Here is a 22,979-nt window from a genome sequence, read left to right as displayed (position 1 = left end):
AAAAAGTATTGGCAGAATTAATTTCCACCTGGGTGATGGGAAGGAAGTGTTTGCCTGTTCCAGCCTGTGGCTCCTGCCCGGAGGTGACTCAGTGGTGCGCCAGTGCAAGCCATCGCCCCCGAGAGCCTCCCAGGCCAGGTGCTGGTATCCCATGCAGCTCACCACTGGCTGCATGGAAACTCTCTTTTTCCCAGCTCTATTATTGGCCTTCTAAGGAGCTGTTTTAGATTTTTTTTTTTCCTAACTGCCTCCTCCCATGTCATTTAATGCTGCAGATGTACTGTATCTGTTTATACACTGTGCCCACATCTGTGCTTCGGACATAAGAACTGGTTTTCTCCCGTGTGAGGAGAGAGACCTCGTTGAACATGCACAGGTTAATAAATTCTTATTTAACGTTTTATAGCACTTGAGATTGTCTTATACCTCAAGTATTACATTTTATATCTGGCATAAAATTAAGCCTCATAAAACTTGGTAATTAAATTACAGTACTTTTTTATCCTATTCTCTAGTTTCTGAGATGAGCACAGCTACCACCTCTAAATCTGCAGCAGAATGCTGGCCCCAGGGTTATTAATTCACATTACCAAAAGCACTTTTAGGGAACTTTTTATAAAGAAAGACTAGTTCTGTTAAGCTTCATGTCACTTGAGTTTGGCAGTACAACAGGATGGTTCATACACTTACTACTTTTCTGTGCCGTGCATGATATGCTTCTGGACCGTTTCCAAAGGCCGACGGAAAAGTAGGCGAGGCCCGCTTTTTATGGCAACTTGGCAGCCATAGAAAATTTTAAAATTGATGAAGTTTGCAATACTCCAAATAACGTAAAATGCCTGCCAGGCTACAACATAAAGTGAGTTCAGTTCATCATGCTGGACTTGTGATTATCTGTAATATTCATTTACAATAAACAGGCATAACATTTTTCTCCATTCAGTTAGGATTTTCAGAACCTCATTGCCTTAATACTTTAAAATATGGCTTCAGTTTCTCAAACATGTTCATGGCTCTACTGGTAGTCTAGACCGATTGTTTTTCATTCTGACAGATGGTGTGGACCAGCTCCAGCCACGCGAGCCCTGTGGATCAGGGGCAGCTGAAGGCTGGACTCAAGGCTCCTGGCCCCTTCGTGCAGCACTCACTGGGCCTGGCTGATCTCCTCCTACCACACTGCTGGCCTCCGCCAGGTCACAGGCACAGGTAACAGAGAGGCACTGAGTAGCCTCTTCATATCCAGACTGGAGCAGCCACCACGGCCATTTTACACCTTATTTATCTGCAGAACCCTAAATATAAAACTAAACCTGTGCTGGTGAGGTGAGTGGTGTATGAGATGGTGTCACGGTCCCATCCCACCTCTGCCCTGGAGGTGACCTACATCCGAGCTGGCCTGCTATGTGAGCTCAGGGTAATCAGAGTTCCTTGCCGAGTCAAGCAGCACAGGATTATAGTAAGTAAACAAACGCAAATAGATCTCATTAGTTTTATTTCTATAACCTTTCGATCTGATCTCACGTTAGATTTTGTCACAACTGGATTTAGTGGAAGCAGAGGAATCAAGTTCACTATTTTCTGGAACACTGACACAAAAAAGGGATGGGAACAATGACTTAGAACTAAGACTGCTCATAAAAGGCCATCAGAAAGATCCCTAAACAAAAGCTAAATAGTTACAGTTAATGGTAACTGGCAAGGGATTTAATACATTTGCTGGTATTAAGTTTCTTATGGAATGAGTGAATGAACGAACACAGCAGCATTTTGAGAGAGCTGCCAGAACATCCCATAGAAAAACAATTTTGTAAGAACGTGATGGCAACAATCAGCAGCCAGTATTCTCAGAGTTCCTAATTACCAAAAGCATATACAGTTTAGTCTAGAAAAATAATTTTATAAAATTAAGCTTTTAGATTGAAAAGCACCCCCTTTAACAGGTACAGAGATACTGAAAAATAGTCCCTAAAAATCTCACTCAATAGTTGACGGAGAGAAAGGCATGCCACGTTGAGTTACGGAGTGCAGCGCGTGCCCTCAGCTGCTGGCGAGGGACTGGTGGATGGGCGGCTGGAAGCAGCGCACATGCTCCACTGGTGTGCCCTCCCCGTCGCCCGACTTCAGGTACTTATCCAGGATGGTGATGATCTCGTCATTGAGAATCTGGAACTTGCGAATTCTCTCCACCATCTTCTTCAAAGGCTACAACCATGAAAATTGAGATGTTTTACTATTAACACTTGAACATTCATTCTTCGTGTTTCAAAATGTCAGGATTCTTATATTTTCTCAGAAAAATAGTAGCAAATGGAATTGACACACATAGTGTTCTTTTTGTTTTTTCTTTAAGATAGGGTCTCACTGTGACGTCCAGGCTGGAGTGCAGTGGCGTGATCATGGCTTACTGTAGCCTCAAGAGATCCTCCCACCTCAGCCTCCTGAGCAGCTGGGACCACAGGCGTGCACCACCACACACAGCTAATTTTTAAAATTATTTTTGTAAGGACAAGGTCTTACTATGTTGTCCAGGATGGTCTTGAACTCCTGAGCTCAAGCAATCCTCCTCTGCCTCAGCCTCCCAAACTGTTGGGATTACAGGTATGAGCCAGCTCTCCCAGTCACATACCATCTCTTTAATGCAACGGTTGGATGGATGAATATATTTTGAATTTAGAATCCCTCTGTTGGCTTCTTGCTGCTGTAGATTCACTCATGTGCACAACTGATAGGCCTGTTCCTTCCACATCAGCAATTAAGAACCTACTGTCTGCTCAAAACTGGGGATGTCCAGATGAAGATGATGTGGTCAGTGGAGAAAGGTCAATCAACTAACAGGCTTTAGACTTCCAGTCTGGAAATAATACTGTGATGGGGTACTCTGACAGACCCTCCTACTACAACAGGAATAAAGAACGTACATACACGCAAACAAAAAACTTTGAAAAGCATTTCTGGTTCTGCCTATGCAGGTGGTAAGGGGGAAGGAAGCCAGGGCCTCCTCGGGGGCACATGCCAACAGCAACAGTGGGGTGAGGAGCGGCCCAGGCATAAGCAAGTGGGACCACACCAGAGACCCCAAAAAAGCCAGGAACCTCCAATTCGGCTAAAGTGGCCCTCAGTTGCCAGCAGCCCCTAGAGATGGGCAGATGCAAATGCACATCTTGGAGGGAAAGCAATCTAAATTAAGTCCAATTAAATAAAGACTCCCAAATAACACACAAGGAAACAGCAAAGTTTTAAATACCTCCAAGACCTTCAGATACTAGAAGGAAAACATGCAGAATATAGAATATATGAACTGGATAAAGAAATAAGAGATGGAAAAAATTCAGTTAAGACAAACTCAGTTACCAAGAAGATTTGAAGAAGAACCTAACTGAACTTTAAAAAGTGAACTAATAATTTTTTCAGAGTAAAAGCTCAGCACATTAGAGCTGAAGTAAACGAGTTAACTAAGACACGTGAAGACAGTACTCTGGATACAGCTCTGGGAGCCCCGGAAATGGAGGAGTTGGAAGTAGAATGGCCCCTGAGAAAGGCCCATGGCCTGGAGCCTGTGACTGCATTGCCTCCACCCCACGTGGCCTGGGCAGGTGTGGCTAAGACTGTGGACTGTAGGACAGGACAGGGAGAGTATCTGGGGTTGTCCAGTGGGCTCAATATAATCATGATCAGGGAATGTTCTCTGGCTGGGGGCAGGAGAGACGTGGCAGAAGACGAGAGGCTGACACTGCCCAACCCACCATTGCTGGAGGGGGTCACTTGGAAAGCATGAGAAGGAAGGGGGACCCAGTCCTAGAGCTGCCAAGGAATAATTCAGCCAACTGTGCATAAGCCTGAAGGCCTCCAGGCTGAACACAGCACCTCGGACACTGGCTTCATGAGATTGAGCAGAGGACCCAGCTGGGCCTGGCTGAACCCAGGCATCTGACTTAGAGAACTGTGAGATAATCAGTGGTGTTTAAACTGCCAAGCCTGTGGTGATTTGTTGTTATGGAAGCAATAGAAAACTAATACAACAGGGCTGGGCGCAGTGGCTCACACCTGTAATCCCAGCACTTTGGGAGGTGGGCAGATCACTTCATGTCAGGAGTTTGAGATCAGCTTGGCCAACATGGTGAAACCCTGTCTCTACTAAAAATACAAAAATTAGCCGGGCATGGTGGTGGGCACCTGTAATCCCAGCTACTCAGGAGGTTGAGGCAGGAGAATTGCTTGAACCCAGGAGGTGAGGCTTGCAGTGACGTAGATCGCAAGCATTGCACTCTAGCCTGGGCAACAAGAGTGAAACTCCCCTGTCTCAAAAAAACCAAAAAAAAACACAGCAGAGGGATGTGGAGAATAGAATGAGAAGGTCTAACATATATGTCTAACTGAAGTCATGAATGGCAAGAACAGGGAGAATGGACGGGAGGCTAAAATATTTCAAAAGATAATGGCTGAGTATTTTCCAGAATTCAACTATGAGGAATCCATAAAGCGACAAAGACAAAAGGCCAAGAAAGCACACTTTGACTTCTAGGGAGCCCGAACACTGGAATAGTTGCCAATATTCTGACAATGCAGATTCTGTAAGACTGGAAGTAAATCTAAGTACCTTGAGAAGGAAAATGGAACACTGCTTGGTGGCACCTCATGTACTAGGATGAAAAACATGCCCAGGAACAAGAACTTACAACACAGAGAAAGTACGCTTTTACAAAAGGTCCACAGATGGTGGGAGATTTTCATCCACATACCACATTTTTAATAATCTCATCTTTGCCATCATGTTTCTGGACTTTAAGGAGATGGTAGCAGAAATCCAGCACAGCAAAACGCCGCTGCTGCCCAAGAAGTACGATGATCATACAGCCGGCCCAGTGCAGCCCATCACCGAAGCACTGCCTAGAACAAGCAGCAGAAACAATGGGAGATGAGTGATCCGTTACGGAGTCTTTTCTGAGTCTGTCTCCAGATGTCAGTGACCAAGCCATCTGCATGACTGACTGACTGTGCCACAGTCACCTTCCACAGCCAGGAGGAGAATGCCGGGCAGCAGGTGGCTGTTTCCTGGTTTTGGTAGATGCCTTTTTTGGGCTCTTCTGGTGTGCTGCTTCCTAACCCTTTTTAGATCATATCCCCTCTGTGATGGATGACTTTACAGACCTCCCACCTAGAAAAATGAATGTCCACGTGCATACAATTGCCGTGGGTTCAGAGACTCCCTGAATACTAAAGTCCTGAGCCAGCTCCTTGGCATCAAGTAAGAATTCCCACTACAGGAGGCTTAAAAGCAGCTCAGTGAGTTTCTGGTCCACTTCCTGAGCATGGCTGGCCGCTTGTTAGCCTAACACCTGGACCCTGCCCTAAGCCCCTCCCCTCCCCTGGGGCTTTGTCCTGCTCTGAGCACACACTTACTCGACTGTGAACTCGTGTGTCCCCACAGGAATGCAGTAGACAAACTGCATGGCACTCCACAGTCTGTGAAACTCCACACACTCGTCAACATGCATGACCCCATTGCTGGGCAGAGGCCCGCGCCAGATGGGGTCATCCAGAAAGCTCCGGATCCGTGTCAGGATGACCTCAAACATGGACAGGCCACAGCAGAGGCGCTCCTTTGTCAGCAGGTCCCCCTCTCTCGCGATGGCAATTTGCTGCAGAAAGGACAAGCGGTGGAAGGCTGTGGGCCTCCAGGCATCCAGCTACTCCATATCCTCTATGTCTTTTTTCTTTTGAGACAGGGTCTTGCTCTGCTGCCTAGGTTGGAGTGCAGTGGCACAACCACAGCTCACTGCAGCCTTGACTTCCCTGGCTCAGGCGACCAGGCGTATGCCACCACGCCTGGATAATATTTGTACTTTCTGTAGAGACGGAGTTTCGCCACATTGCCCAGGCTGGTCTTGAACTCCTGTCTTGGCCTCCCAAAGTGCTGGGAAGACAGGAATGAACCACGGCACCCAGCCTTGGGAAAATGTTTTGGGTGGAGGGGGTGGGTCTACTGGCCTCTAGTGTGGAAGCCAGGGATGCCGCCAAACAGCCTGCAATGCAGAGGAGGCCCAAGTCCCCACCATCGAGTTACCTGGTCCAAAATGGCTGAGAAGCCCTGACTTGGCATACGCAGCTGGATCGCTGTAGAACTCTACCCTGACACCTGGCCTCGTGGCCTAATAACACCTGTGGGAAAGCCTTCTTCACGAAGGGCTGGACAGTGAAAGTGACGTCTTCTGTGTAAGTCTTACGTGCCAGCTCCGATCACGTGCTACAGTTCCCTTTCTCACGGCCAGTCTAGTCTCATCTGACATCCAACCCCACCACCCCGGGAAGCAGTCCAGGCACGCGCCCCACTTGCAACACTGAGGCCTGAGCGGCCGCGCAGCCACCGGACTTCACGATGCCTTCCAGTCTGGCTCCCAACCGGGCCACCTGGCCTGGCATGGATGCCCACCTTGCAACAGCCTCCGCCATCATGGCACACGTTACCTGAGGGGTCCCCAGTCTTTCGATCAGTGGGACAAGATGCAGCGGGGCATACTTGGATTCCAGTCTTTTCATTTTGGCATCAAGTCTCTCCCCCTCTGCAGTAGAAAAAATCACGTTTACTCTGTATTCTTCTATACCCAACTCCCATCACCCACCACAGTTACCAAGTCACGGCCACTCTGTTTCCTCTACACCCAACCCCCATCACCCACTACAGTTACCAACTCACGGCCACTCTGTTTCTTCTACACCCAACCCCCATCACCCACTACAGTTACCAACTCACAGCCACTCTGTTTCCTCTACGTCCAACTCCCCTGCTCCCATGCTATTAATATTTGGAAGCAATTCTAAGACATCATACCATTGCAGCTCTATTTCTCAATCTTATTTAACTAGGTTCTGTACACCCCTCATTACCCCTGGGCATGACTGAACAGGCACCAAACCTACAATCTGCACTGGCCGTTAGGCTCTCCGGCTGCAGAGCGGGCACCATCCCGACAGAGGGCAGTCTGGACTCCCTGGTGGGGTCAGCAGGCTCACCTTTCACATGGACTCGCGGCAAGATGTTCTGGAAGGGAGCCGCGTGCAGCAAGTCACACACTTCTTCTAAAGACTGGAACAGAGAGAAAGAAGGTCACGCTAGGAAGGGTCTCTTGCCACAGAGAGAGATCTGGTGCTGAAAACAAAGAACCTCTTTGCTTTTTAGCATAAAGTTAAGTAGCCTGTCAAGAGATTTCTCTAGGATGATGGAAATGCTTACGTCTGCCCTGTCCATTCCGGCAGCCGCCAGCCATGCATGCCTATTGAGTACTTGGAATGTGGCTTGCGCACTTGAGGAACTGAATTTTAATTTTAGTTACATTTAATTAATGTAGATGTAGACACACGTAAGACCCAATGTTGAATGCATGCTCTGTTTTCCGGATTTACCAGTCTAATAGCTCTCGCCCCATCCTTCCCTGCTAATTTGTCAGCAGGCTCTTCAGAACCACAGTTTATGACAAGATCCCATCACACTGACAGAAGGAAGGGCACCTTCTGCAAACAACACGGGAGATGGAAGGAGTAGGGGAGGCCCGTCCTGGTGTCCACATCCACTCCTTCCCCACAGAGCCCAAAGCAAAGTTCTGGGCCATCACGCTGAGCCTACTCTCAGGTCACAAACTCCTTTACAGGGTAATAAAAACCACACAAGGTCCATTCTGCAGAATAACGCATATATAGAGAGAAAATGTACCTCCAGGATCATGAGGACAGCAGAACCTTCCCCCAAATCCACCATGAACCCAAAGATGGTCAAAAATAGAGCAACTGCTGTTCATCTTTAGAGGTGAGGGCTCTCAGGCCAGCAGGAAGGGCCTCTTGAGACCATAGTGCGTTCACCACCCCACGGAGCAGGCAGAAGATGGTGGGGCCTTCAGTGCCTCCTACCCTACAGCCATGCTGAAATCTTAAAGCTCCACAGGAGTAAAAGAAATGATTAAACAAAGAAACAGCTACTGGAAAATCAAGAAATACTGACAATGAGATTTTAACTTCTGAGGAACTCCCAGAGACGATGGCAAAACTAAGACCAAGAGGCAGAAAAGCAGACTTTTCCGTAGTCATCAACGTCAATCCAGTGCCAGACGCCGGCCAGACGCCATCTGTTCCGCTTCTCTTTCCCTAAGTTTCTAATGCAGCTTCGCACTCCATCCAGAAGCCAACAGAGGGCCAACTGTTGCCATGGCAATGCACAGAAACGGTGCCTTTAAGCTAAGAGATTGTCCCAGGAAATTGCATCCTGCCTGCTTCAAACTCTTGTGGTTCTGTAATTATTTATGTCCATGAGTCCTGGGATAGACATAAATACAGAACCACAAGAGTTTGTGTATGTAAAGAATGTCAGGCCGGGCGCGGTGGCTCATGCCTGTAATCCCAGCACTTTGGGAGGCCGAGGCGGGCGGATCACCTAAGGTTGGGAGTTACCAACTCACTCACGGCCACTCTGTTTCCTCTACACCCAACCCCCATCACCCACTACAATTACCAACTCACGGCCACTCTGTGAGGCGGGCAGATCACTAGCCTGATCAACATGAAGAAACTCTGTCTCTACTAAAAATACAAAATTAGCCGGCCCGTGGTGGCGCATGACTGTAATCCCAGCTACTTGGGAGACTAAGGGAGGAGAATCACTTGAACCCAGGAGGTAGAGGTTGCGGTGAGTCAAGATTGTGCCACTGCACTCCAGCCTAAGCAACGACAACGAAACTCCAATCTTAAAAAAAAAAAAAAAAGAAATGTTGATGTAAAGAAAAGCTTTTGACATTTTATCTTATTTCCAAAAAGGGCAGCTGGACAGAAGAGAAAGCAGTCCTAAGGGGTCCCTGACACTCTAAATCGATTCCACACGGCTGCCTCCCATTCGGAAAGCTCGGGTCTCACCTCCCCCACCTGAGGCCAGTGACCAGACAGGCATCCTCAGGCTTGGCCATACACAGAGGCCATGGTTTGGATGTGGTTTGTCCCTGCCAAAACTCATGGTGAAATGGAATTGCCAATGTAGCAGTGTTGGAAGGTGGTCTGTTTGAGAGGTGATGGATTTCTTACAAGATTGGGTCAGTTCTCCCACAACTGGATTAGTTTTTGTGGGAATGGATGAGTTCCTGCGAGAGCAGTTGTTGTAAGCAAGGCTGCCTCTCATGTTTGTTCTCTCAGCAACACCCACATCCCCTTCTGTCCCCAGGAGCTGAAGCAGCCTGCGACCCTGACAGATGGGCTACCTGATCTTGGACTTCCCAGCCTCCAGAGTCATGAGCCAAATAAACTCCTTTTCTTTATAAATTACTCAGTCTCAGGCACTGCTACAGCAACACAAAACGGACTAAGCAGACTAAGATAGCAGAACGGACTAAGATACAGCCTTACGCTGTAAGTTCAGGAAAAGTCGCCTATGAATGGAATATTCCCACATTAAATATTTAAAATTCATAACGAGAGATTATAAAGAGATGCTTCCTAACATGTCTGGCTTTTAACAATTCACAATTATTTGAGGAACATATCCTTAAAGCAAGGCCACCCTGGACACTGGCTCCTTGCTGGCCTGAGACGCTGGTGGGTTCTCCATCTTGTGCCCCTCACACAGTGGGGAGCGGAGCATGGGAGGGGATGCTACTTGGGGTCCCCGCCGAGCCTGTGGGTGGCCGGGACAATGAAGGCCTGGGGCTGCTACACTCCCTCTTTGAAACCACCTGGAACGGGTCTGCCTAGGAGTGCAGGGATGGGGGGAGCTGAAGATGCAGGTCTGATGGAGGCTGTCAGCCCCCAGGCATGTCATGCCTGACCTGGGACTCCCCTGACATGTGAGCCAACACATTCTCTTTCACTGTACAGGCTGGTGTGAGGCGGCTGGTCCAGAGGCTCAGTCCCCAGAGGCCTGGCAGTCTGACAGCAATGCCCTGAGCTGTGTACAGGCCACCCTATCCCTGTTCTTCCTAAACACAACTCTGCCTTTGCAAAGCTACCAGAGACCTGAAGACAAGAGACCACTTTGGGAAACAACATAGGAAAGGCCTCCCCAGGCAGCTCTGCAGATGCAGTGCCACTCCCATGCACAAGCCAAACGCTTTGCCAGGGCATGTGGCAAACCAATCCCAAAACAGGGCAGCACAAAGAGCCCCGAGGAGGGAACATGCTGAAGAGGAGCAGCAAGGTAGGAAACGTGCCACGTCGGGAATCCAGAGTCATGTTAGGGCAGTGATGAGCAAGACATGCTGTGATGCCAGAGACGGACGCCTGCTCCGGCGGGATGCAGACAGGCCGGTGTCCCCATGAAAAGCTGGCAGACGGCAGGGGACACCACTAGTCAGCAATGGGAGGAGGAGCCCTTCAGCCACTAGAGGAGGGACAGCCGGGCCTCCATAGAGAGAGAAAGAAGCTTCCTCTGCCTCTCGCATTATACACAAAGACCAGAAGGACTGCGAACTTGCATGCAGAAGGCAAAGCTTAAAATCCGTAGATGAGAATGTAAAGGAATGTTTTCACGACCCCAAGACAGGGAAAACGTCTTAAAAAAAAAAAAAGGATACGGAAAGTGCTAATCATTAAAAAAAGGGCTACATCCAAATTAAGAGCATTTTATCAAAAATCACCACCACCAGAGTGAAAAGCTAAGCCACAAATGGGAGATTTACCACATGTGCAGCACATTAAGGATCTGCACAGACGAGCTGTAGAAAAGCAGGCAGAAGAACCCAGCGGGGCATTTAACAGGAAAAGAAACACGACGACGCAACGAACGGAGCTGCCCGCCTCGTTAGTCACAAGGGAAGGCAGGAGAGGGCCATGTGAGATCCCATTTCCCACTGGCTTTCCCGGTCCAGGAGGTTATCAACTGAGCTGCTGTGATGCACAGGACAGAGGGACAGCCACATGGCACACAAAAAGGCGGCCAGTTGAAAACATGAGCGTCCACTGTGCCACGTCCTAAGAGGGGGTGGGCTCCCAGGGGCTCCCCTTTCAGGCTGGCCTCTCGTGCTGTCCACCTTGGGGCACGCGTAGCCATTTAGATTTAAATCAGTTATAATTCAATAACATTTAGCACTCAGCTCCTCAGTCACACTGAGCCACACTTCAACTGCTCGGCAGCCTCAGGCATGCGGAGACCCTCCTGGGCAGCAGTGCTCTTACACCTTACAGGCACACCGAATAAGTCCTTTAGGCGTTGAAAACATCGCAGAATAGAAGTTTTATGACGTTAACACAAAACATTCTTGAGACAATGAGCTACAGTACATTTTTGTTTTTCAGTGAAGGGAACAAATTCAAACTAAAGTCTCAATAGTCACGAAAACAAAGGTTTACCTCACTGCTGCTGCCACACCCCCACTGAAGAACCCACAAAAGAAAGCCCTCCCCGTGGGCGGTGGGGAGGCCGGGCCGGGCGGGGGCTCACCAGGCTCTGCTCGATCAGCAGGCAGAAGAGGACGGCGTTCCCCACCTCCCGCAGGTTCTGGAAGCACACCGTCTTCAGCTCTGCGTACTCCACGATGTCCTTCAGCTGGTGGTGGAAGAACTCCAGGATGCCTACGGCGCAGGAGGGAGGTGGGGCTGGGGGACTGGAGGGGCCGGGCCCCAGCAGCCGGGGTCCACAGCCGGGAGTACCTGCCATTCTGACACCGCCACCGAGCCCGGCTATAAGGATGGCCACCACGTCCCATCCCCAGCATCTTCCCTGCGGTGGTAGTTTGTTCACCACCTGGGCACGTTCTCCACACACTATGTGGCGCTGGGCCTCGGCTGAGGCCTCTTTTCCACTCAACCCTGTATCTGTAGGGAAGGCTCTGACGATAGGAATGTCACCACGTGACAAGAATAAAGACTGCACCATCATCCCCAGTGGGGGCGGACAAGGTATTTGACAAAATGCAATCTCTCTTCACAGGCATGGAAGGGGCCGCACCTCAGCTGAGAAAGGGCATCTAGGAAGCCTGCAGCGCACCCAATGGGAGGCCGAACACCATGCCGGCTCTGGAGCAAGGCAGGCATCTCAGCGGCATCCCGGACCATGGAATAAGGCACAAAAAGACGCAAGGCGCAAATATGGGACAGAAGGCCAACGTTCCCCCAGCCAATCTATAGCTTCGACTCCAGCCCAGACAGAAACCGGCAGCTGACTGCACGATGAATGTGGCATCAGGAGGGGCCGAAACTACCCTGGGAAGAGCCAAGCAGGAGGCTCAGCAGACCGTGAACCCTTGTCCCAGCATGTCTTGCCTGACTGCCCCTTCCCCAAGGACCAGCAGCCCGACACGGCCCCGCCTGCCTTACAGCTGCAGCCCCTGCCCCCGCTCCTCCCAGCTCTTGGCACCGCTGTGGGGACTCAGCCCCACTTGGTGGGGGCAGGGACACTCCTGCACCTGTGTTATCCCTGACAAGGTTTCCCTGTGCCACCCTGGGAAACGGCTCCCTCCTCAACATCTGAAATTTCCATCTCTAGTCACGACATAAGGATTGGTTGCATCATCCCAGCGTTCCTCATCTACTTTCTGACAATAAACTGAAATCAGATTCTCTTGAGCCAGGGCCGTGCCGACGGCTACTTCCCCATGGTGGCTGAGGGGGACCTTATCGTCTCCTCAAACACCAGCAACTGCCCTGGGGAGGTGCCAAAAAGCAAAAAGTCCTGGGCACGTGTTTAATATCTCAGCCACGCTGACTGACTGCCCATCAGGACAGTGCCTTGTCCGTCACCCACGTGCAGGCTCCAGTCACTTTACTACACAAGGCTACTGTTCAGCTGTCCAGCTTTCAAGAAAACTCTGCCCGGTAAGAGACTAAAAGCAGTTTTGTTACGTGACAAAGGTCACTGTTTTATGAGACAATGCTTTTTGAGATCACTAAAGCTATTTAACTGCATAGCCCCAAACCAGCCCACAGCAAGTCCTGCGGCCTGTCCCTAAGAGCACGCCTGCCTGAGGGCCCCGGAGCTGAACCTGCAGATGGATGGGGGCAGGGGCAGGCCTTGCACCACCTTGGTGGGCCTGTGTCTGAGCCTCAAGCCCCTACAAGCCCAGCAGGGCAGCAGGACCCGGCAGTCGGCTCTCTCGCCGCATCAGGCCGGCGGTTCTTTCGTAGGGGCACGGAGGAGCGTGGTGTTCAGGGATCTGTTGTCTCAACTCTTGCAGGCTGACCTCCCAGGCCCCTCAGCTTCCTCGCCTGCAGACGGTGACTCAACACACCTCTTCCTGGTTGTAAGGTGCATTTGTCTGTCTACTCCCACACGGCAAATCTAATCCTTCCCAAGAATTTCTGACTTGAATTCCTTTCTGACCTCTCCACGGACAGCGCTGTGAGCTGCACACGCCCAGAGGTGCCCACACTCACCGGGAGAGCCGTACTCGTGCCGCGGCAGGCGGCAGATTTTAGGCATCACCTCCATCAGCGTCTTCACGTACTGCAGGATTGTGCCTTGCAGCTGCGGGGGGACAAGACAGGCTGCGTCAGTCACCCCACTGCACTCTGCTAATGCCTGTGGCCAGCACACGCCCTGAAACAAGTCTGTTAGCAAAGAGCTTGGTAACAAGAAGGCTGCAGGATCACCTGGCAGGGGAATGAAACCAGCCCTGGAGAGAGAGCAACCATCACCAGGTGCTTCCCATGACTGAATTCACGTTCTGAACTGGACTCCCCTTTCGAGAGGAAAGCGGTGCCACAGCGAGGGGAGAGCTTTGTCGCCAGGTGTCTCCTACAGGGGTGCCCCCAGCACGGTGAGCACTGCCAGCTCCAGGGTCCCCCAGGACGCCATCTGTGCTCCTGGTGCTGCCCCAAGCCCGGCTGTGGTGAGGTCCGCAATCCTGACACCCTCCAAGCTGCCACATGTTTTGGCACAGAGTCCCCAGCGGGTCCTGGAAGGACCTGTTTGGGTCCCGGGGTAACGGCTGTGCCAAGTGACCAAACTCTTACGTGGTCTCAGTCACAGAAGATTGTTAAAATAATAAAAAGGATGAAAAAGTATAAAAAGTTAGTTATGTATAGAAAACTAAATCCAGGCTGACCAAGGTGGCTCACACCTGTAATTCCAGCACTTTCGGAGGCCAAGATGGGCAGATCTCTGGAGCCCAGGAGTTCAAGGCCAGCCTGGGCAACACAGCAAGACCCCATCTCTATACATACAAATAAAAACTCGGTGTATCAGTTAAAATAACCTGGACCCATTCTTTTAAGTTTGAAAAGATGAGGGAGGTATCAAACTATATATGGTCAGAAGTGTTTGAATTGAATAGTAATTCAATGATTCATTCAAGTAATTCATTCAAGTAACTGAATGAATCCAGCTGTTGGAGAATCACAGTCCAGGCAGAGGAGACCCTCTGGCTTGGGTGCCCCAGGGAATTCAGGCTGTGAGAAGGAAGCGTGTCCAGGGAACACTCACCAGGCTCTTGACGACCTTCAGCAGCTCCTCCATGACCACGGCGATACCCTGGTAGCCGAGGAGCCGGCAGATGACTTGAAAGTGTGGGGGTCCCACGAAGTTCCGGTAGCTGCCGTAAATGCTGGAGTAGGCCAAGTTCAAAGCCTGGAAAACAGGGCACAGAGCCCTCAGCATGGTCTCTGCACACATGCAGATGAAGAACTGCATGAGAAGATCACTTAACACACACAGGCTCAGGTGAAGGGGTCCGAGTCTGCTGACTTGTAAAATCTACTGCCCTTAACTGGTACAATTATAAAACCCACTCAGCCTGCCACCAAAAAGAACCTGCTAAAATAGAAAAAGAAAACAAAACCATGTGTTGCAACATTTGTTGAATTGCCAATTTGGAGCCCCCCTGCCTCCCAGTCTCCCAGCAGGATGCCCAAGGTCGGACCCTGAAGGGGCCGGGGGAGCTGCCTTCTCAGGATGCACAGGGCACCCCTGGAGCTGGGAGAGAGACCCCTGTGGGGTAGGAGGGTGAGGAAGGTAGTTAGGGTGTGTATTAGTCCATTTTCACAATGCTATAGAGAAATACCCAAGACTGCATAATTTATTTTTAAAAAAAGCAGGTTTAACTGACTCACAGTTCCACATGGCTGGGGAGGCCTAAGGAAACTTAGTTATGCAGAAGGTAAAGGGGGAACAAGCACCTTCTTCACAAGAAGGCAGGAGATAGAAGAGAGAACAAAAGGTGAAGCCCCTTATAAAACCATCAGATCTGGTGAGAACTCACTCACTATCACAAGAACAGCAGGCGGAAAACTGCCCCCAGGAGCCAATCAGCTCCCACCAGGTCCCGCCCTTGACATGTGAGGATAATGGGGATTACAACTGCAGAAGAGATTTGGGTGGGGACACAGCCAAACCTTATCATTCTGCCTCTGGCCCCTCCCAAATCTCACGGGTCCTCACATTTCAAAATACAATCATGCCTTCCCCACAGTCTCCCAAAGTCTTAACTCATTCCAGCATTAACTCAAAAATCCAAGTCCAAAGTCTCATCTGAGACAAGTCAAGTCCCTTCCACCTATGAGCCTGTGTAATAAAAAAGAAAGTTAATTACTTCCTAGATACAATAGGGGTGTAGGCATTGGAGAAACTGGTCAAAACAAAGGGGCTATAGGCCCCATGCAAGTCCAAAGTCCAGTGGGGCAGCCATTACATCTTAAAGCTTTGAAATAACCTCCTTTGATTCCGTGTCTCACATCCAGGTCACACTGATGCAAGAGGTGGGCTCCCACGGTCTTGGGCAGCTCCACCCTGTGGCTTTGCAGGGTACAGTCCCCCTCCTGGCTGTTTTCACAGGCTGGCATTGTCTGTGGCTTTTCCAGGTACACAATGCAAGCTGACTGGAGGATGGCCCTCTTTTTACAGCTCCACTAGGCAGTATTCCAGTGGGGACTCTGCGTGTGGGGCTCCAACCCCCTATTTCCCTTCTTCACTGCCCTAGCAGAGGTTCTCCATGATGGCTCCACCCCCGCAGCAAACTTCTGCCTGGACATTCAGGCATTTCCACATACCCTTTGAAATCTAGGTGGTCCAACACCACATGGAAGCCACCGAGGCTTGGGGCTTGCACCCTCCGAAGCTACAGCCTGAGCCATATGTTGGCCCCTTTTAGCGACTGAGATGCAGGGCGCCAAGTCCTGAAGCTGCGCAAAGTGGGGAAGGGTGGCGGGGGCAGGGTGAGCCCTGGGCCCAGCCCAGGAAACCATTTTTCCCTCCTAGGCCTCTGGGTTTGTGATAGAAGGGGCTGCCTCCTACATGTCCTGAAAACATTTTCCCCATTGTCTTGGTGATTGACATTCAAAATTTCTGCAGCCAGCTTGAATTCCTCCCCAGAAAGTGGGTTTTTCTATCACATCATCAGGCTGCAAATTTTCCAAACTTTTATACTGTGCTTCCCTTTTAAACATAAACTCCAATTTCAGATCTTTCTCAAGTTCAATGTACCACAGATCTCTAGGGCGGGGCAAAATGCGGCTAGTCTCTTTGCTAAAGTACAGTAAAAGTGACCTTTGCTCCAGTTCCCAACAAGTTCCTCAACTCCGAGACCACCTTAGCCTGGATTTTATTGTCCATAGCACCATTAGCATTTTGGTCAAAACCATTCAACAGACTGGGCGCGGTGGTTCACCCCTGTAATCCTAGCACTTTGGGAGGCTGAGGTAGGCGGATCATGAGGTCAGGAGTTTGAGACCAGCCTGGCCAACATGGTGAAACCCTGTCTCTACTAAAAATACAAAAAAATTAGCTGGGTATGGTGGTGGGTGCCTGTAATCCCACTACTCGGGAGGTTGAGGCAGGAGAATTATTTGAACTCAGGAGGCAGAGGTCACAGTGAGCCAAGATTGCACCACTGCACTCCAGCCCTGGCAGCAGGGTGAGACTCTGTCTCAAAAAACAAACAAAAAATTCAACAAGTCTCTAGAAAGTTCCAAACTTTCCCACATCTTCCTGCCTTCTTCGGAGCCCTCCAAACTGTTCCAAACTCTGCCTGTTACCCAGTTCCAAAGTCACTTCCACATTTTCGGGTATCTGTCTAGCAGTGCTCCACTCTACCAGTACCAGTGTACTGTATTAGTCCATTTTCACCCTGCTATAAAGAAATACCTGAGACTGGGTAATTTCTAAAGGAAACAGGTTTAATTAACTCACAGTTCCACATGGCTGGGGAGGCCTCCGAAAACTTCAATCATGGCGGAAGGTGAAGGGGAAGCAGGCACCTTCTTCACAAGGTGGCAGGAATGAGAAGAGAGAGCGAAGGGGGAAGAGCCCCTTATAAAACCATCAGATCTCGTGAGCACTCACTCACTATCACATCATGAGGGAACCACTGCCACGATCCAATCACCTCCCACCAGGTCCCTCCCTTGACACGTGGGGGTTATGGGGATTACAATTTGGGATGATATTTGGGTGGGGACATAGAGCCCAAACGTATCGAGGTGGTTCCTCAGCTTGTCTGAGGACACAGGTGCAGACAGCAGGAGACCCTCCTGTGAGTCATCAGTGCTGTAAACTTCCCTCTCGCACTTCTTTAGCTGTATACCACAAATCTTGATATATTTGCATTTCACTCAATTCAATGTATTTTTTAATTTCCCTTGAGACTTCCTCTTCGATTCAAGGATTATTTAAAAGTGTGCTAATTTCCAAGCATATAGAGATTTTTTTGTTATCTTTTTGTCACTGGTTTCTGGTTTGAATTCACTGTGGTTGGAGAACACGCTCCATAGGATTTTCAGTTCTTTAAATTTTGTTGAGGTGAGTTTTATGGCCCAGGATATGGTCTGTCTCGGTGAACGTTTCTATATATTCTGCTGTTGTGGGGTAGACAGTATCCTACACATGTCAGTTAGAGCCTGTTGGTCGATGGTGGTGTTCAGTTCTTTTCTACTGTTGCTGATTTTGTGTCTACTTGTTCTGTCAGTTACTAAAAGGAGTGTTGAAATCCCCAACGGTAACTGTGGAATTGTTCACTTTCCTTTTACTTCTATTAGTCTTTCCTTCAAATATATAAGCCTTGTTGTTTGATGCATCAACATTTAGCACTGCCATGTTTTCTTGGTGGTGGTTTGACTCTTATTATTATGTAATCTCCCTGGCAATATTCTTTGCTCTGAAGTTGACTTTATCTTATATTAATACAGCCACTCCTGCTTTCTTCAGCCTCCACCTGATCTGTCTGCTTCTGTTACTGATCCTGCTTTGTGCCCTTTGCTGGAATAAACTGCAGCTGTGAGACTGAGTTCTGTGAGTCCTTCTAGTGAATCAGATGTGTAGAGGGTCATGAGACCCCCCAAAACAAAGAGCCAAAACTGATTATAAAATACTACAGTGACCAGATTAGATAACACCGAAGGACAGAAACCCCACCCAGTGTCTGTCCCAGGCCCAAGCCCTGCAGCCCCTTGCAACCTTGAAGAAACCATCTACAGATCTTCAGCCCAGACACCCTCCTTCCATCCTCTCCTCAGAGCAGCACCCTGGGCTTTATGTGCTGGGATTGTGTGTAATATTTTTGGTTGACAACAGGTTCAATGTTTGAAAAGAAGAACACGAGAGTCATTAGTGAAAGCTAACGACCTCATGCTACAAGCGAGAGAATTCATTCTCAGACCCGCCCTGACTGGCTCAGGATGACGGCTGGTAGAGGAGGCATCACTCAATGAACACATGGTCTCAGTGTCCGGTTTCCCAGTAGACTAAACTCACCCCAAAGATGACACATCCAACAGACAACACAGCTAGGGTAACGAACAGCAGATGTGACTTAACTCCTCAGGGCAGTGGGAGGAGGCACTACTGGGGAAGGGCACTGTCAAAAACACCGCGCTGTAAAGACTTAAGCTCAGAAGAGGAAGCACTCTGGACGTCCAGGCACACAGCTCGGTTCAAGACAGACTCTGCTGCCCATGCCTGATACAGAGACTCCGGCCTCGTTCGACAAGCAGAGGAGGTGCGTCACACCACACAGAGCCAGCTCCGGACTCACCAGTCGTGCGACGTGGGTCCTCTAACTTTCATGACACTCTGAGCCTTCATCTGTGAACTGGGGACAACCTTACTTAAGAGAGAAAGAATACTAGTAATGTGCTCGAAAGGGTGTCTTACTGAGAAGCAGGCATGCTGTAAGTGGTGACATGACCAAGAACCAAGAAGATAACATTGCATAAATGGGTCCCTTATCTAAGTTAATTTTATTCCTGCAAGATACTAGCCCTAGTTCACTATTCATAAAAAAAAGCACTCTCGTGTTTTTTGAGTGGATTCCTGTGTATTCCATAATCACACAGACGTACACTGTGCCTCATACCGCAGAAGCAAGTGCACATGGCACGCGTGAGTGCTTGTGAGTACAAAGGCTGTCTGCTGCAAGCACATGACACAGACTCAGACATCATCTGTTTTGAGTATCCAGCCTTTTTTCGAGTGGGTGGTGGTCAACATCAATGTCACTTGTATATGTCTAAATAATCTAATAGAAAAGTACTGGTTTAAGGCTGGGCACAGTGGTTCACGCCTACATTCCCAGCACTTTGGGAGGCCGAGGCTTGAGCTCAGGAGTTCACGACCAGCCTGGGAGGCGGAGGTTTCAGTGAGCTATGATTGTGCCACTGCAATCCAGCATGGGTGACAAAGCAAAACCCTGTCTCAAAAAAAAAAAAATCAGTGGTTTATGGCCAGGCGCAGTGGCTTACGCCTTAATTCCAGCACTTTAGGAGGCTGAGGCGGGCAGATCATTTGAAGTCAGGAGTTCGAGACCAGTCTGGCCAACACGATGAAACCCTGTCTCGACTAAAAATACAAAAACTGGCCAGGCGTGGTGGCGCACACCTGTAATCCCAGCTGCTCGGGAGGCTGAAGCGCAAGAATCACTGTAGGTTTCAGTGAGCCAAGATCACACCACTGTACTCCAGCCTGGGGGACAGACTGTCTCAAAAAAAAAAAAAAAAAAAAATTTACTGGTTTAGGTTGTAATAAAAATGACACACAGTTTCTGAAACGGAGGCAGAAATCTCTAACAGCAAGATTCAAGTTCAGTTGCAAATAGTTGAATTTAAAAAAATCAAATTCACATCATCAAATCCTTCTTTCCCTCCAAAAGAGCATCAGCTTTGCCAATGCTCCCAGGTGCGCATCCCCTGGAGCCATCCCTGAGGTGGTGCCCACGCACACAGGAGAGCAGGGCGCTCTGGCGGTGTGGGGGCTGACTCAAGGCCACCGTGTACCCCGCACCACCACCCTGGAACAGCGGGCTCATGTCTGCGTCTTAATGGAAGCAGCAGTGCCTCCCTGCACTCCCGGAGGAAGATCCTGGAGAATAAAAACGTGTGTCAAGAGCCTTTAACACCACGAAGGGCACACAGACACACTGGGCAGCAAGGATGTCACCACAGTGCTATCCTGGGATCTCAAAAAGCAACCCAGGAGGCCCCTTCCAGGTCGATCCCTCAGAACCGCAGGTGCACGGCCCCCGCGGCCAGGTCGCCCGCCTACCCTTGGCCCGCTTCCCTTGCTTCCACAGCCGCCCTCTCCAGACGGGGGGGAAAGGAGATTCTCTGCCCGTGCCCTCTATGCACAAACACCTCCCTCTTTATCAGCGAGTGACAAAAACTTATTTTATTGTTATGCCTAAAACAGGGATTAAAAATTTCAAAGTCAAGAGAAGCTCACAGCCCATCTTTTAGTTCATAGAGACCCAAGAAAGTATTCTCTTTTTTTTTTTGAGACACTGTCTTGCTCTGTTGCCCAGGCTGGAGTGCGGTGGTGCCATCTCGGTTCACCACGACCCCCACCTCCCGGGCTGAAGCGATTCTCCTGCCTCAGCCTCCTGACTAACTGGGATTACAGGCGCCCGCCACCACGCCCAACTAACTTTTTTTGGTATTTTTAGTAGAGACGGGGCTTCACCACATTGGTCAGGCTGGTCTCAAACTCCTGACCTTGTGATCTGCCCACCTCGGCTTCCCAAAGTGCTGGGATTCCAGGCGTGCCCACCGCGCCCGGCCAGAAATTACTCTTACTTGTCAAACTTTCTGGTCCGATCTTCTAAAACAACAACATTTCTCTCAGTTCTAAAGGTAAAACACTACATTTTACTTTCAGAAGCATTAGAACACTTATTCTAATCCTTTAAAGAAACATCCTTTTGAGTATAACTAATTATTGCATAAAAGTCAGCTTCAACTAGGCGCCACCAGCGGCTCATGCCTGTAATCCCAACATTTTGGGAGGCCAAGATGGGTGGATCATCTGAGGTCAGGAGTTCGAGACCAGCCTGGCCAACATGGTGAAACCCCATCTCTACTAAGAAAACACAAAAAATTGGCCGGGCGTGGTGGCAGGCACCTCTAATCCCAGCTACTTGGGAGGCTGAGGCAGGAGAATTGTTTGAACCCAGGAGGTGGAGGTTGCAGTGAGCCGAGATCGCACCCTGCACTCTATCCTTGGAGATAGAGGAGACGCTATCTCAAAAAAAAAAAAAAGTCAACTTCAGTCCTTGCTAGAAAGAACATGGGAGTTCTACGTGGAGCAGAATGGAGGTGAGTTCTTAACCACCCACAGGGCTTCGGGAAGTGTGGGGCAGCCCCGTAACAGCTGTGGCATCCTCCTGCCTGGGTGCACACCCCGCCCTGACCCATAGAGGAGAGACCTGGTCACTGCATTCTTGGCCCCCGGGTACCTGTCTGGACCAATGCAGCCGCACAAAATCCAGAATCACACAAACTGTGTCCGCTCACAGTTCCACAGCCATTAGGAGGTGCTAAGGACAGAGGCAGGGTGGAGGGGCACTGTGGAGGCGGCACCGGCCAACAGCCTCGGGAACGTGGAGTGTGCAATGATGGAATGAGCCTGTCCCATGTTCCCCAGGCACTGGCGACCTGGGCCCACGCTGTGTCAGCGAGGCTCCTGGCCCTGACATTTTTCTCCCCAAGGGAGGCAAGGCCGCCCCCACCCCCGCCTTTAATCTTGTCTTAGTAAAAGGCGAGACCCCACTACCTTCAAACATCTGCACCCTAGGGAGGACCTGAATTGTATTTTTTTTTTCAACTGCCATCACAGCATTGCTAAAAAATAACCCCTAAGATTCTTTTATTCCTTTACTTTCCTAATAAACTTGCTTTCACAAAAAAAAAAAAAAAAAAAAAAAAAAATAATAACCCCTAAAACACTAAAGATGGCTGGGCGCGGTGGCTCACGCCTGTAATCCCAGCACTGTGGGAGGTCGAGGCGGGCGGATCATCTGAGGTCAGGAGTTGGAGACCAGCCTGGCCAACACGGTGAAACCCCATCTCTACCAAAAATACAAAAATTAGTCAGGCATGATGGCGTACACCTGTAATCCCAGCTATTCAGGAGGCTGAGGCAGGAGAATCACTCGAACCTGGGTGGCGGAGGTTGCAGTGAGCCGAGATCACGCCATTGCACTCCAGCCTGGGCAACAAAGTGAGACTGCATCTCAAAAAAACAAAAACAAAAACAAAAAAACACATATTTTCAAGGACATAATGTTTACGCAGTCACCCTCGGTCCACGTGTGCCCCGCTTCCCGAAGGGGCGTCTCACGTCCCTTCATCACATCACGGCCCACAGTTCAGAGATGACTAGTCTGCCCCGCTCAGGGATGCTGACTGCCGTAAAAAGGCCACCCCCGGCCCACACTCGCTCTTTTCAGGGGCGGGAGACACAGGCAGCCTGTGCCGAGGCTTGGGTCCTCCAAAAACCAAAGCCCTGATTCGGGTGTCTGACGTTTCCCAGGTGCAGACGCTTGCGCTCCTGCCAGGTTCAAGGCACTGCCCCGCAAGGAGAAGGCAGGCGCCCAGAGGACTGCAGTGAGAAGATCTCGCTCTGAAGAGCAGAGGCTTAGAAAGGAATGAGTGGGAAACTGTTTCCACCGCTCAGATACGGCTGGTGCCTTAGAAAGCCTCCAGGTGCAGGCCGTGTGCCAGCAGCAGGGCCTGGGCCCTCCCCATCCCGGCTCCAGGCATTTGGCAGATGGGGGAGATAATGTCCTGTGATTGTCCCTGCTTCCTTCCTACCA

General features: G+C 49.9%; 1 protein-coding gene across 6 annotated transcripts in view; it reads right to left on the bottom strand.

The window, feature by feature from the left end:
• Nucleotides 1–1,475: 1,475 nt before the first annotated feature.
• The window catches only part of CYFIP1 (cytoplasmic FMR1 interacting protein 1), a 108,951-nt gene continuing 87,447 nt past the window's right edge, over nucleotides 1,476–22,979 (bottom strand). For 3 of the 6 annotated variants that reach the window (XM_009209798.3, XM_017960452.3, XM_003900682.4), the window contains exons 24-31: nucleotides 14,390–14,533; nucleotides 13,342–13,432; nucleotides 11,411–11,541; nucleotides 7,012–7,084; nucleotides 6,466–6,560; nucleotides 5,401–5,639; nucleotides 4,740–4,887; nucleotides 1,476–2,202 (exon numbers count right to left, since the gene is read on the bottom strand). In XM_009209798.3, the coding sequence (XP_009208062.1) occupies nucleotides 2,038–2,202; nucleotides 4,740–4,887; nucleotides 5,401–5,639; nucleotides 6,466–6,560; nucleotides 7,012–7,084; nucleotides 11,411–11,541; nucleotides 13,342–13,432; nucleotides 14,390–14,533 (1,086 nt within the window). In that variant the 3' untranslated portion in view covers nucleotides 1,476–2,037. The remainder of the gene's footprint in view (nucleotides 2,203–4,739; nucleotides 4,888–5,400; nucleotides 5,640–6,465; nucleotides 6,561–7,011; nucleotides 7,085–11,410; nucleotides 11,542–13,341; nucleotides 13,433–14,389; nucleotides 14,534–22,979) is intronic. The other 3 variants (XM_021940368.2, XM_021940370.2, XM_021940371.1) reach the window with 2 other exon arrangements.

Source organism: Papio anubis, chromosome 7, assembly GCF_008728515.1.
Source record: "Papio anubis isolate 15944 chromosome 7, Panubis1.0, whole genome shotgun sequence".
Taxonomy (NCBI): domain Eukaryota; kingdom Metazoa; phylum Chordata; class Mammalia; order Primates; family Cercopithecidae; genus Papio; species Papio anubis.
Note: the sequence above shows the minus strand (reverse complement) of the source record. Positions and strands in the feature narration are given on the sequence as shown.